The sequence below is a fragment of the Cottoperca gobio genome, chromosome 2, assembly GCF_900634415.1.
Source record: "Cottoperca gobio chromosome 2, fCotGob3.1, whole genome shotgun sequence".
NCBI lineage: Eukaryota > Metazoa > Chordata > Actinopteri > Perciformes > Bovichtidae > Cottoperca > Cottoperca gobio.
The window spans coordinates 8,175,845-8,190,467 of NC_041356.1; the positions used below are offsets into that span (position 1 = coordinate 8,175,845).

General features: G+C 42.3%; 2 protein-coding genes across 6 annotated transcripts in view; one reads left to right on the top strand and one right to left on the bottom strand.

The window, feature by feature from the left end:
* Positions 1 to 933: 933 nt before the first annotated feature.
* Positions 934 to 14,623, bottom strand: part of LOC115020102 (male-specific lethal 3 homolog) — a 411,372-nt gene continuing 397,682 nt past the window's right edge. For 2 of the 4 annotated variants that reach the window (XM_029450009.1, XM_029450017.1), the window contains 13 exons: positions 9,386 to 9,468; positions 9,084 to 9,179; positions 8,676 to 8,770; positions 8,494 to 8,591; positions 7,990 to 8,118; positions 7,709 to 7,866; positions 7,350 to 7,508; positions 7,021 to 7,256; positions 6,548 to 6,637; positions 5,876 to 5,985; positions 5,524 to 5,623; positions 5,295 to 5,379; positions 934 to 2,639 (listed from right to left, as the gene is read on the bottom strand). In XM_029450009.1, coding sequence (XP_029305869.1) covers positions 2,540 to 2,639; positions 5,295 to 5,379; positions 5,524 to 5,623; positions 5,876 to 5,985; positions 6,548 to 6,637; positions 7,021 to 7,256; positions 7,350 to 7,508; positions 7,709 to 7,866; positions 7,990 to 8,118; positions 8,494 to 8,591; positions 8,676 to 8,770; positions 9,084 to 9,179; positions 9,386 to 9,468 — 1,539 coding nt within the window. In that variant the 3' untranslated portion in view covers positions 934 to 2,539. Of the gene's footprint in view, positions 2,640 to 5,294; positions 5,380 to 5,523; positions 5,624 to 5,875; positions 5,986 to 6,547; positions 6,638 to 7,020; positions 7,257 to 7,349; positions 7,509 to 7,708; positions 7,867 to 7,989; positions 8,119 to 8,493; positions 8,592 to 8,675; positions 8,771 to 9,083; positions 9,180 to 9,385; positions 9,469 to 9,562; positions 9,810 to 10,754; positions 10,998 to 14,623 lie in introns of those variants that run through there. The other 2 variants (XM_029449991.1, XM_029449999.1) reach the window with 2 other exon arrangements.
* The window catches only part of LOC115020065 (rho GTPase-activating protein 6-like), a 52,750-nt gene continuing 51,809 nt past the window's right edge, over positions 13,683 to 14,623 (top strand). For both annotated transcript variants that reach the window (XM_029449934.1, XM_029449944.1), the window contains exon 1: positions 13,683 to 14,343. In XM_029449934.1, the coding sequence (XP_029305794.1) occupies positions 13,849 to 14,343 (495 nt within the window). In that variant the 5' untranslated portion in view covers positions 13,683 to 13,848. The remainder of the gene's footprint in view (positions 14,344 to 14,623) is intronic.

Consider the following 14,623-nt stretch of genomic DNA (forward strand, 5'->3'; position numbering starts at 1 on the left):
TGAAGCTAAAGCCTGGAGTTGCTTGGCTTAGCTTAGCTTAGCGTAAAGACTGGTAGCAGGGGCAAACGGCTCCCGTGGTGCTCGCTAAAGCTCAAAAATATGACTTGCAGCACCTCTCAAGCCGATTAATAAAACATATTGGATCTCATTTGTTTAACGCGTACACAAACAGAAATGTCAATTAGCGTTTTAACAGGAAATTATTCACTGGAACTGACCTTTAAGGGCCTCACCCCCTCACACATCTAGCTCTTGGTTTACACAACAATGGCTGCTGCAGGAGGGACGCGAGTGAGACAAGGTCACCCTATAACCTCAAACTCTTTAACTCCACTGAATACTTACAAATGAAGCGTGACAGTAGTTTAGATTAGACTTTTAATAAACCGTCAGCACAGTGGGGTTTCAGGACAACCCCACTTAGAAGACTCACAATCCACCTTCGGCAGACACGGGTACATTCTTGTTCACTGACGCTCACCAGGGGAACAGTATCATTACCACGTCAACAACACGTCCGTCTTGTCACCATTTATTCCAAGGATGATTGACGAAAAGCCAAAGTAGTGCAAAGTTCATTTAAATGAGCACCGCTGGATTCACAAAGGTTGGCTCAAAATACAGCGGCGCCGTGTTAACAAGGACGGCAGATTCAAAATGTCAGAACATTTTACGGGTCTAAGTTTTACTCAGCTATAGTGCAGGGACACGGAAGGTCAAGGTAGCTGATAAAAACTCCTGTCTGCATTTAACTTTTAATAGAGGAGAGCTTTGAGAGCTTTTTTGGTGATTCAAATCAATGCTCCCAGCTGATTTATCTCACAGTGATAAAGTACAAAAGGCAGCAAGGAATGAGCAAGAGATAGTGCGACACATTTAGGAAACTGAAATCAGTGAAGGTAGGCGTCATGGCGCTAAATGTGAATGAGATGATGAGCTTCAGAAAGTCTTTATTTAAACTCTATGAAGAAAACAGAGCTTGACAATTCAAATATTAAAAAAAAACAAGGCTACACAAATCTTAGCTTCTGTACATGAAACATACATAGATCCATTGTATTCCACATACACGTGTATCACAATACAGTCACTTCTATGATACTGTGCAGACAGATGCATTTGTTCAAGAGAAAAGACACAAAGTGTATTAACTGGTCTGGAATGAGCCGTGTCAACAACAAACACATGAACAGAGTGATCCAGTGGTGTGCAAAGAAAAATAAATATTATACTGGCGCTTTGTGTTTACATTTTCACACTGTCATGGCGAGAAACATGGCATTTGTTTAACCCCATTATTTCTAATAAAATGGCACGAGTCGACACATTTAAGGGATTGTCTAATCTTCCTGGTGCTCAATGAACTGAGCTGGTCTCAAACAATCTTTAATGTTAGCAAATAATAACAGGCTACGGTCTTTAATGGTATATTAACATGACCTGTTGCCAAAGATCACCTTCAGAACAAGATGCTGTGAAGGTGAAGGAGCAACAGATATGTTGAACACAGAACATCGTCTTTTTATTCTTCCACCATTGTGCCTCATCCTGTCTGCTAGAAGGTAGCCACGGTGAGAGGAACATTTCAAATGAAGACAAAAAAAAAAGGAGCTAGACATGTATCAGACATGCACAGGAGAAACATTTCTCATGGACACTGAAAAGTGTAATACTACAGAGAGACACAGGAAACACAAACATTCCTGATTTCTTTTTTTAAAGAGTCAGTAAATTCAACTTGCTCAGCGAAAGCAGCGATGCATCTCCAGGACGGGAGGAGAAAGTCCTACAGGAGCTTTAGAGGAATCACTGCCGGGGGGCGGAGCTACCAAACAGGTAAACCTGCGATGCCCTAAAGAGTATCCAAGATGTGTTCATTGGGCGGGCAGAACAAGAACACGGGTTTCAATCTGGATCCGTTTCCCTTCGATGAACAGGCCACAATAGTGTCAGAGCGAGAGACAAAGAGGCTTTGCTAAGCAGTGCCGTGTTGTGTGTGTGTGTGTGTGTGTGTGTGTGTGTGTGTGCTTCCACAGCTGAGTGATTCAAAGCTGGAGAACTAGAGCTACAGAACTTTCCAGTCTTATAAAGTGTAACAAAAACGCACATGTCAACGAGGAAAGACTTGGAAAGGAGAGTCGGCAGTAGCGGTCTCCTCTGATATAAAAACCTAAAGGGAGGTGGACAGAAAAAGTAGCGCATGCCAACACGTTGCACTTGGCATGCCTTGAAACAGTACGTTAAAGCAAAGTGAGGCCCGGGGACGCTTGACATGCAGGACACACAAACAGAGCGTGGGCGAGGGTTAGTGGCATGGTTGAAGTAACTGGTCCCACAAGGAAACAGCAGGAAAACTAATGTTAGGCCAGAGGCAAGGAACGGTTAGTCCAGGAAAACACAATACAGCTAATAAAAATCCAGAGACAGCTGCAGTTTATTCGTCTGAGCACGAGCCCAGACAGGTCAGTCTAGACCAGCTGGAGGGGAGGTCAGGGGAGAGACAAGCAAAGGGAAGGAAACACAATGGCCGACGTCTCCTTCAATAAATCGGCTTCGGTTGTTTCATGCTGTAGTGGGCCTCTGATGCCGACACATATGCGGACTCAGGGAAAAAATCCTCCTGGAACTCTGCCAGAAACCTAAGAGAGAGGGCGGGGTGGGGAAGCACAAGAGATGGAAATCTGGTGAGAAATTGTGAAGCCCTCTGTTCACGTTAAATACTCAAGATAAGCGGTTTGTCAGTCATCGGACTCAATAGGCGTGCACAAAGCAATGACAGTAAAGCATCTGGAGGGTCACATCCCAGTTCACGTCCACTTCTGGTTTTCCTAGATATCCCTGGCTCATTCACATAAGTCCCGGACCCCCTGCCCTCTGCACGGGGTATATATGTCGGACACAAAGCCCCCCTCATCCATCCCTATACCATCACAGAACCAATCGCTGTGACAGAAAGTCCGAGAACGACGGACTAACAGTCAGGGAGGGAAGAGTGAAAATCCCCCCCCCCCCCCCCCCCTCCTCCCATCTAATCAGTAGCGGGGAAAACTAATCCGGAATCTTCTTAGTATCCGCTACTCGGCCAAATCCTCTAAATCTTGCCATCTCATCTTAGCTCCACCGGCCTTCCTAATCTCAATGCAAACAAATTATCTTCATCGGAAGGATAACTTAAGAACGTTTTGACAACGAACAACAAGACAACCTAATGGGACTATAAAAGGGAATCTGCCAGTACCCCCCCCCTGTAAAATGTATAAAAGTCAACTTTATTTAAGCTTAATTCTTTACCGCAAATTAAAAAAAGAGATTCATTGAAAAGCAACGGGCAGGGTTCAATGCATATTTATTAATCTCATATTTCTATTTGTGGTTCTTTAGTGCCAGAAATTCCGGCTTGTGCTAATCTTTATAGCGGTTAGATCAGTAATAACACAAGGCAAGCCGCTTTCGGCATACACATTGTAAATCAGCATAACGTGTGCGTACACATGTGCACACACACACACACACACACACACACACACACTTAATCATTCTTGCGGAGAAAGGGAGAGTGAGAGATCAACTGTGGCCAAATCCCAGAATGCACTGCACTTCAGTCTGTGCGACATCAATCAGTTTTTGCCCGCTCTGCACAATCTGCCATGAGGCTGATTTCAGAGTAAAAGGCCTGAAGGCTTTCCCAAAACACATCAGTATTTAAGGTTTGTGTCCTTCAGTCTCCAACACGGGGGAAATATTAATGAGTTGGTGAGAATCTTTTTTCTTTTATATATATATTGAACACCATCTATCCTGCCTTAGCGACTTATAGCTCATCACAGAGAAGATTGAAAGTGCAAAAGTAATTTACTTTTAAGCACTTCGCTCCTATGTGAATCTACGTTATTGTCTGTGCCATGTTGCAGAATAATATCCCATAGCAAGAGATGCGCCGGGGATTTGCAGTGCAGGTTCACTGGAGTGAATTAAAAGACTTTCTACCCCAACTACTGATGACACTGCACAATATGCTTTGCCAAGAGGAAGTGCTAATGCTGCTGAAAAGACTGAGGTGTTTTTTTTATTGTGCCGAGTAGTTATAGTCCCGTGTTGACAATGTTGCTTTAGAGCCCTTATGTTCCGGCGTGAGAAAACAACAACAACTGTGCATCACATATGTAATTGAATGCTGTAATCATACTGCACACCACTCTCTTCCCACTAACGGACATGAATGCCAGCTCTAGCTATTCTCAGAAGCCCCCGTCGTCATTTGTATGGCACAGAGTACTGAGCACCAGTTTATTTATTTATATACATTTTGTGGCCGAGTAGTGGAATAGAGGTAATTTTGGCTCTCAGACTTGTTTGTCCCTGTGCCCACTCCACGGTGAGTAGAGGTGTTGCTCCACAGCACTGCTTGGTGGCAGAAGGCAGTACTGCGTGTGCTTGATTAGAGAACGAGAGGACCTAAATCCCCCAGGTTTGGGACCGGCTGAACTGAAGATCGCTAGGGAGGATTTAAAGATTAGACTCCCGCGCTTGTGTAACGCCCACTCATCTCCCTCCCTCTAACACATGCTCTTTCTCACCCTCCCCTCCATCCCCTCCATGCTCTCATTTACTTACTCTTCCTTGCCTTTTTGGTGTTTCTGGGTTAGTTTTGTTCTTTAAACACTTCCTGACAATCACTATATTTGTCTTTCTATGGATTCTACTGCTGTCCTCCATCTTTTAATCGTCTTGCTTTTATTATGCTGCAGTGAAGCGGGCTGACCAAACACTACATTGGGGTACTGGCCATAAAACTTATTTGTCAAGGGTGTTCTAAAGACTCATAGCTTCCAGCCCCTCCCTCCCTGTGAAATTAGAACCTCTTGCAGCTCAACTCTGGCCGTTACTATTGAGCTTTAATGCTTAGTTAGATCAAACCCTTGGTTAATGAGCCACCAAGGTGCATTTTAAGTCAAAGTGCTATTTAATGTCCCATCATTTGAATGCAGCACCTTGTCTTTTTAATGATTTATCCCCCAATCGAAATTACACATGATTTCACACAGTTCCTGTCCGCCCCACGGCACAATCCATTTTTCAAGAAGGTGGTGAGATTTCAATATTATGCCTGAATGTTTAAGTGAAGAAACTGTAAGCCTTTCGGCCCGAGTGAAGAAACTTGAAACGAGTACTTAATCTCTTTAGCCCATTTTAATTAAATAGTTTCTGTCCCTCTCAATGCTTAATAAAGCGCTTACCTCTGAGACCCCTTATACGTGAAAGTAAAAGTACTGATACAGTTGATTATCACTTACCTGAGAAAGAGTTCCAGATGCTTGACTAAGGCTCGGAGATTCCTCTCAGGGATCTGCATTTTCCCCAGGATCTCAGGAAGCTTCACTGGAAGAATAGCAAGACAGTGAGCGTGGGACGAGAAACTGACGAGAATTATATAAAAATCCTAAAATAAGATTGAATTTTGCCCCTCCACCACGATCATTTAACAAGTGAACACGAAGGAGGAAAATGATCCGAGACACCAACCGAAAAGACGCAAGAGGTGCTGTGAGCCGTACAGGTAGGAGGGTGGGGGAGGCTGGTCCTGCAGAGGGTAGTTATCGGGAGTCAGCTTCCAACTTAGGACCTGGTAGACAGAGTAAAGGAAAAAAGCATTAAAAACTGAAACTTGAAATGCCATACATGGTACAAAGGTTACAGTCAATGTTCAATATGTTGTGCCATGGGCCTGGGTGAATACACTGGGTATTTTACAGGTTGCCTAACTTCTCCCCCTGCAATGAGGAAGGCCATTTATGTAACTGTCCGCGTGTCCTTGAGCAACGCTTTGTTTCCCTTCCAGTTATTAGTACGATCATCACACACACAAGTTCATCACCTCATTAAGCTCATTGTTTCTCCGGCTCTCAAGGCCATAGAAAGGCCCGCTTCGCTCTTTGCTCGGCGTCGAGGGCAACGGGGAAGATGAGCCACTGTGCACCGGGGTTTCTGGGTAAAGAGAATCAAAAGACGACAACGATAGATAAACTTCTAAAAAAAAAAAGGTGTTACTTATGGACAATGACTAACAAAATAAAACTAAATTGCAGCAAGAATTTAAGCAAGCCACAAAACATTCAGTGATTTGAGAGCTTTTACATTGTGTGAGGAAATAAGTAGGATAGCACCATCTACTGGCCAAACCTGGTTATTACAACTGAATGTTTGTGTGCCTCTCAACTTAAACACAGGTGAAGCTGATGACCTTAACGATGCAACAGAGCCATCGTTAAGGTCATTAATTGCACCTGTGATCTCCCTGCTAGGATAAGCCAACTGTGTGTTGTTTTTAAAAAGGTCGATACTCTGTGTGCACATGTAAAAACACAAAAACATTAAGGATGAGCTGTAAACAGGAACATGGAACTATTCTATGACCAACCATTGTGAAAGCTTGACTAGAATACTGTTATTTAGATCAAAATAAAGGTCATTGAATGTTACAGTTAGCGTAATATCACAATAAGCTTTCATTTGACGTTATATATTTTTTAATGGAGCGTCATCTTACTTCTGTCGAGGTTGAGGAAGAACTTGGGCTGCGATGAGGTGTCGATCAAACGGCGTTTGAGCTGCGGGGATGCTGTGGCACTGCCTCCACCTGGAGCATTAAATACATTGTATTAATATACAGTATGTATAAATAGATCACACGCGTAATAATCGTTGCAATATGTTTCTCAAAGCATATAAACTACTAAAACATAATAGATCAGGACTTTCTGCACATCGTCATCTTGACAGTAAACCCAAGCTTGGTGAAAGGGGAAGAACCCCCGAGTGGATTGCTCCAGAATGTTTCACATTATGTGTTAATGCGATAATGTTTTGCATTGCCACAAATACATCAAATAAAAGCAGCCCAATCGGAGTGTCACTTGGGAAATTGGGAAAGTTTGGACACACCTTCTCATTAAGTCACAACTGGTACTGTATTGTTGTATCATTTTCAAAATGGCACCAAATGCAGTGAAAAGTGATTACCTCCACTGCTTCCTTCAGCTGGTCGGTCACCTCCAGATGTGTTCCTGGTGGAGCGTCTGAGTGACTGGGACTGGAATGAGATACAGTCCATGTCAGGGTGACGCCGGCGCTTCGGGGTGGGTGTTGGGGCGGTGGGCGTAGTGGCAGATATGTCACTCAGTGCTGGTTGGCTGTCTGTGGACTGGGGGGTGGGTGGGTTGTGCCCCATCGGGCTAGGGCTGCGCTCTCTTTGGGCGCTTCAAAACACAACAGAAGAAGAGGCTTATAGCTTAATGCAGCGTATATCACAGCCAAGCAGTCATAAGCGTGATTTGTCATGGCACACTTACTTGCTGGAGCAGGGGGAGCTTTCGTTGACGGCCAGGAAAAGCCTGGAGGAGCTGACCTTTTTGAACTGAGCTTGTTCACAGGGGTAGAGAAGGATCATGGGTAAAGTGAAATCAAAGGTGATCCTGAGCCCGTCGACCATCTCTTTACACAACTCCTCACTTTAAACAAAAAAGGAATTTAAGGATTAGTTCAAGTTCACAACCACGTATGCAGTCTGAGCTGGGCTGGAGAGATTAATCCCATCATTTTAAATAACATTAAAAAACATTTTAGTAGATTTAGGTAGACATGGAACTGTTAAACATAATACAAATATAAGAAATACCATAATATGAATAATAATAATATTGAGACTCACCTCTTCTCTGGAGGGATTGGCTGTGGGCTGGTGTTCTGTGTGGCGTTCTGCTGACGTCGGTACCTCTCATTGGCCATGAAGGCTTTGTTGATGGCAAAGTGCTTGACGTAGGACTCGAGGATGTGCACGACATTCGTCTGACAGGGAACCATCACGAGCTAGGAGAGAAAAATGGATGATTATGGGCGAGCCTCAAGTCAATTCAAGCAAGAATATTTTGCCATGCCACCAGGAGTACCAGTATCAGAATCTAAACGATGCTTGATATCTACTGCATGTACCTTCTTCCTCTTGTTGATGTAAAAGCAGTCATCCTCCAGTTTCTTCTTCAGGATATCGGGGATGTTGATATCCACGTGGACTATCTTCTCTTCACATTCCCTTTTAACAGTAATGTCTGGATCAACCCGCTGAAACAAACAAGACATGAACCTTCAGGTACACGGTCTATAGAAACTAAGAGGATACAGTGTTAAGTGGACAGAAGTCAAGGTCATAAAAGCCATGTTTGGCTTATTAAATTGTGGGTCTATCAGCCAATTTGCAAAATAATATTGGTCTTCCGAACTGATGTGAATACAGATCTAGAACATGGTTGACCTGCAAGGCCACAGGTGTGCGATGAATGTACTATGCATGGACATTACAAGGGAAAAAAGGAAAATGAGGTTATTTTCTGGTAGGTTTTCACTGCAAGTTGATCCAAATAACAGCATCAGCTAAAAGCCTAAATGTAAATGTTGGGTGCCTTTGTCTGAGATTGAAACTGAACTGATCCACTTCACCATTTTGTTGATATCCTCAGAGAAGGTGCTGTCCCCGCTATTGGAAGATTCAGGGTCGGAGTCGTCCCCGTCACTGCTCTCCGAAGACGAAATCAAACCTTGACGGAAAAATTTGGAGGGATTAATTTGATTGCTAAGGGAAGCTGGGAGCAAAATACAAAAGACAGAGAAAGACTTCTCACATGCGTCATCACTGTCGTCCTCCTTAGGGAGAGTCTTCAGAGAAGATTTAGTACCAGACTGACGACGCCGCCTCTTCGCCCATCCCTTTCTCTTCCTACGGACAGAAAAGAAAAGAAAGCACCATTTGTATCAGTCTCGTCTAAAAGGTAGAACAACATAATAGAAAGGTCACATCCAAAACAATGTGGAAACAGACCTGACATGAAGTACACTTGACTTGTGGCTAAAATTACAGGTGTCATGTACAGACTTTTCTACAGCCTGATAATCAAGTTACACAAGCCATTCAACAATTCTACTCTCTCTAGTAAGAGGCCTACAAGCAAGTGATCCACATACAAGAAAATATACTCAATGGTTATATATTTTGATGGGGTCATGACTGAATGAACATAGTATGAACTTACATGCGACCTAGAGCTTTGCGAGCCAGTTTAAGTTGCAATTTACGATTTTCCTCAGTGTCCCTTAGGACATGATCCTCTGCAGCCCAACGATCCCAGCTACCCAAAAACACACACACATTTAAAAAATAGAAAATCACACAGACCAGCATGGTTTGACAGAAGTGTTTTCATAGCTATCATCACACAAGTCGATGAACATGAGATTGTGCAACGATAAACACTACAATGAGTATGATATATTTAATTAGGTAGGTGGCAGTGACTACATGTTCATTGAATATTAATCAAAGCGAGCCAGTTACCTTCTGTTCCAACCGTTGAAATGAATCAAGTACTTTGGGATTCTTCTTCCATGTTCATCTGTACCAATCAAGACATCAATGACCTGCAATATGAACACATTAAAAACAGTCTCGCTCAAGGTTTCTGTGGTTTGAAGAACAGTTATTTTAAATCACAATTCAGATAAATGTCATTACTCAAACACTTTGGTCCAGTCAGCAGAGGTGGTGTATGTGCATTTACTCAAGTACTGTTCTGCAGCATGCTCTCTTGAGTATTTCCATGTTTTGAGACTCTATACTTTCATTTCAACAGGAAGCATTATAGTTTTTGTTGCACTATGTTCATGCTACTAGCTATACTTACTAGTTACTTTGCAAATCACTATTTTACATAACATTAGCCTGGTTCCTGATTTCACGTTTAGTCATTATAGGGCCAATTTAGATTGATCATAACCTCATGAAAAATGATGTAAAGTCTAAGCTTTGTTCATGCTGCAGGTCTCTCGTGGCTAACGTTACATGTTGCTGCACAAATGTTGAATGCAGAAGACAGTTGCTAATTGGTATTTTACATTAAAACGTTAACGTTAGTATCGGTACTTAAATACTATATATTTAAATGTTCTTACAACAACAGCCACTGTCCGACATGCAGTTAATGCTAACTGTTAGCTAACCTCGATTAGCAAAAGTCAAGCTGAAATCTCGATGTAAACAAACCCTCTGTTAGCGTTAGCTTGCTAACTAGCTAGCTAGTGACAACGACATTGCGCACATAGAAGAAATTAAAGCATTTGTGTTAGTTTGAAACACATTACCATTACGTTATATTCTTAACTATCATGTAATGGTCTTAAAATAGAAAGTAACTAAGTTAATAGGTGATAACTACATGAAAATGGCTAGTGTTCAAATTAGCGTGGCAGATATGTGGGTGTGTTTGTTTATTGCTATTGTTAGCATTAAACTACTTCAGATGATAGCACCCGAGTACTTAACTGCTTTATAAAATATATATAACGTTAGTTTATAATACGTTATTTCATGCCTTATTTATAGTTTTGGCTGAAATGCTAGCTTTTATTAAGCAGCCTCCTTAGAGGTTAGCTAACAGCTACAACATATCATAATTATTAAATAACTGTTACTTAACTAAATAATGAGCTTCAAGAAGAAACGTGCAATCAAACGTACCCGGAAACAATGCAACAAACGGTTGGCGTTGTAATCACAGTTAAGTTTATTTTTCTGAGGCCTAAGTGGTCGTCACGGTCGATTCATATATCCCATTCTTTACATAAACAACCCGGCTTTTCCAATATAAAGTATTCGTTTTGACAAAGTCGAAATAGCGAAGAGCTAAATTACTTGCACAAAACATTACCTTAGCGTCATATAACACTTTAGCCTTGGAGGGGTCGGGTTCAAAGCACAGGAGTCTTTCTCCTTTGTGAAATGGATATTTAATTCCCCGCGAATTCATTTGTTCATGGCGACGTGTGGGAGAAGGGGCATCGATCTGGACCCTATAAGCTCCGTAACCCTTTCCTTGCCAAACAGTTTTCTGTGAGGAGTCTCGCACCAAAACACACTTTGGAGGGATGGCGCTGTTGTAGCATCCTCTTGCTGCCTTCACTGACTCCTCGTAATTCCCCCTTACATGCTTCAGGCACTGGGTTAATATAGTTCTAGATGCAATAGAACAGATTTTTTTTTTGTGCAATACACATTCACTACAAAACCAATTTTACACTAAACATAACATACATGTACATTCGCTTTGTGAATTTCAACATTAAGTTTATTGTTTAATAAGTAAATGCACCACATTTTTAAGAGTTCATTAAATTATTATTTTCATGCCATTCATGTGTGAGTGTAGCTGGCTGCAAATACACTACTAATGCACATCCTTATTCATCGTGTACCATTTTGCTGATTTGTTGGTTAATTTATGTATGAACATTTTATATTAACGAGGTTTCACAGAACACTGAAGGCAGCATGAAAAAAGCAATTTGAAAGGGTCCCTCACGGACACCGTACTAGTAGTGCACTTTCAATAACTGTCCAGCAGATGTCAGTATAGTAGCACAAAACACTGAGGGTAGACACTAAAAGGGTAGCCTATTACAGTATGTCTGCCACCATATGTATTAGTGACATCACGACACCTGGGCCTTTAAAGGGCGCCTTGTATTGCCTAACAAACAGGTGAGTAATCTCCACATCCATATGAAAAAATAGGTCCGACAAGGGTCCCTTGGATAAAATCTCACCACAGAGGGAAGCCATCTGTGTTTGTTTAGGGGTCCATTTCAAATGAAAATTATTAAGAACCTGCGGGCGATTTATTGGACTATTGCAAATGGCCTCAATTGCAAGTCCGCTGATTATAATATAAGATACAATATCTACATTAAACCACCCTATACAAAAGAAGCAACTCGGGTATCATACAGCCCATATAAGGAGCAAAACATGTTTTGTTATTGAGTCAACACAGTTTAGGGAAGGACCCTTTTCCTTGAGGCATAAAACAGTAAAATAAAATTCCCCATGTCTCAATAATCTAATCTTCCTCTATTGGAACAATATGGTGGCTCTACAGTATGGGGATGTTTACACGTGCAGCAAGAAACACGTGAACTCTTTGGTTGTATAGAAACGTCGCTCGAGGCTACAATAAGTGTGCGTACTGTGTGTGTTTTTACATTTAGACTGTCCTGCATGTTTGCAAATATATATTACTTCTCTAATGGTCGTTGACAGATAACAATAGACATTGTATCACTGCTTTATTGTTTCATATTTCACATCTAGTTCTACAAGTAATTTGATTTATTTTGTTTCCTGACCTTGCAACCTTTTCATTCATATCTGTCTTACAGACTTGAACAATGAAATGTACACTGATCCCCGGCACAGGAAACCATGCCTCTACAGCTGTAGCTGAATCTAGGCCCATTTAGTTTTAAATGGTTTCAGGCAGAGCTGCTCTACTATTGTATACCAAATATGGACAGTGTGTGTATAACACTGAACGTGACTGGCTGAAGTGAATCCCCGTTGATTGATACTATATTTTCTAAATCTGTGGAATGGGAACATAATATATTTTCAATTATGCACTATTGTTCCATATGCATGTTGTTTTTGGCTTGATCCCCAAATGGAGGAGTAATATAGGAACAGTTCAGGGCAGTAATGCCTCAGGTGCTGGCTTCTTTCCATAAATGTTTTTATAAAGTAATGCGAAACACCATGTTTTCTTTCTATAATTCCTGCTTCTGTGTTTTCACTCAGTCTGTGTCTCATTCTTTCCCCCTGCAGACTGTTTTTAGAAGGGTCGAATCTATCTCAGCTGTTATCAGTGTCATGTCATGCTGTGTTGTGTGTATGTGTGTGAGTGTGTCATGCGGCGCAGCTTCATAAGCTCCTTTATCAGCCGTCCGGCACCCTCCTCTCCAGACTCCTCCTGTCCCTTTTCATTTTTCCCATACTTTCACACACTGGGTCCTGCTCTCTCTCTCTCTCTCTCTGTTTACCTCTTTCTCACACACTCTCTTCTTTAAACACACACTCACACAGTCATCTCTTAACACACTGAAATAACTGAGCTCCTCCACAAGCATCTGTGTAAACACATGTCTGGAATATAGCCTCTTGTACAAGTGTATAAAGAAAGGCATTGGCTATTAATCCTATGGCTCACTTATTGTTCAGATAATAATAGCACACAGCAGGCTTCACTGATAGGCATATTAATCCTTGTCTCCCATTAATCCACTTCGCTGTCTGGGAATAATAGGCCTATTTTCATCTCTTGCTAAATCATCTCGTCTGTCTCTGTGCGTGACCTTCCGCCTGTCTGATGATTGTGTCTGTCTACTTTCCTAATTACCCTCATGAAATTAACTTATTAATTATAGAAACATATCCTACCCCACAGCAGGACAAGTGGTGCAAATTGTTCCAGGCGAATGAGGATGAAATTATGCTTTTCTGAATGGAAATTGGTGGATAGTGATCACCCACTGATGGAGGTCATTTACACGTCATGAACAAAGGAAAAATAAGAGCCATGGGGGATCTAAAGTTGACACTATAAATGCAAACACCTGAAAAGTTGAAAAGTAAAATCAAAGTGTTAAACAATAATATATTTCGACAAGAAATTGGTCAAATAAGCAAAAATTACAGTATGCAAGCAATGACCTCACGTTTTCGGAAGAACCCCCCTCCCACACACACACACACTCTCTCTCTTAAACTGTCTTCTCACTTCCCTTCACTCTAGTTTCAGCATGACCAACGTGCAGAGGAAAAGAAGACTTTCCCCTTTGCGCAGCGTGTGCAGCCAGATGCGAAACATTCCAGCTTCTTTTTTTAATGGGGAAACCGTAAAGTCGAGTCTTGTAGTTCTCGGGGAGCTTTAGAGGGACGCATTGAGCAGCGCTGATGTGAGAGCCCACATAATGTCTGCCGCTCAAGGACTTCTCAACAGCGTCTTCTCCTGCTCCTCTCCTGCCTCAAAAGCCATAACCAAACGAAGGCTACGCCAAACCCGGAGCCTGGACCCCGCTATTATAAGATACTGTGACACCGGGACAGAGGGAGTAAGTGGCGCAGGGTTTTTTGGAACGTCGGGTGCGGACGCAGGTGCGTCTTCGGAGCGCTTGGCTGTGAAACCGGCTTTACGCACCAAGATTCCGACTCTAAAGGAGCCCATAACCCCGTCCCTATCCTCTCCTTCCATACCTTTGGATGTTTCTCCATCGTCCAACTTCCACTTTGACTATGATATAGTGAAGCGTGCCAAAAGGAATACCGCCGGGGATTTACCGTTTCTGGTGAGGGGGACCGGGGCAACGCCGTCCGGGAGCACTGGCACTCTGTTCTCCCCGCGGAGGTGGCTTCAGAAGAAAGTGCAGCCGTCCAGCTCTCACGCGTACGTTGTGTGGAAATCAGAGGTAAACTTTTAAAACTTTGATTACAATGCAGTACATACGTTTCTGTGGTTTTAATCCACTCATCACGCAGATAATGTGTGCCACAGTGTTTGCAGTGAAGAGTTTGTATTCAGTGCGATGCTAAATAGAAACTGTATATGAACAGCAGTGCCTCCTTATTATGGATATCCTACACACTAAAATGCTGTGTTAGTGTAGAAAAGTGGCTAAACAGAACTTAGGTCCAACTCCATCCCTTGATCTCAACTACATACCAGCTCCTGGAACAATTAGAAAAAGC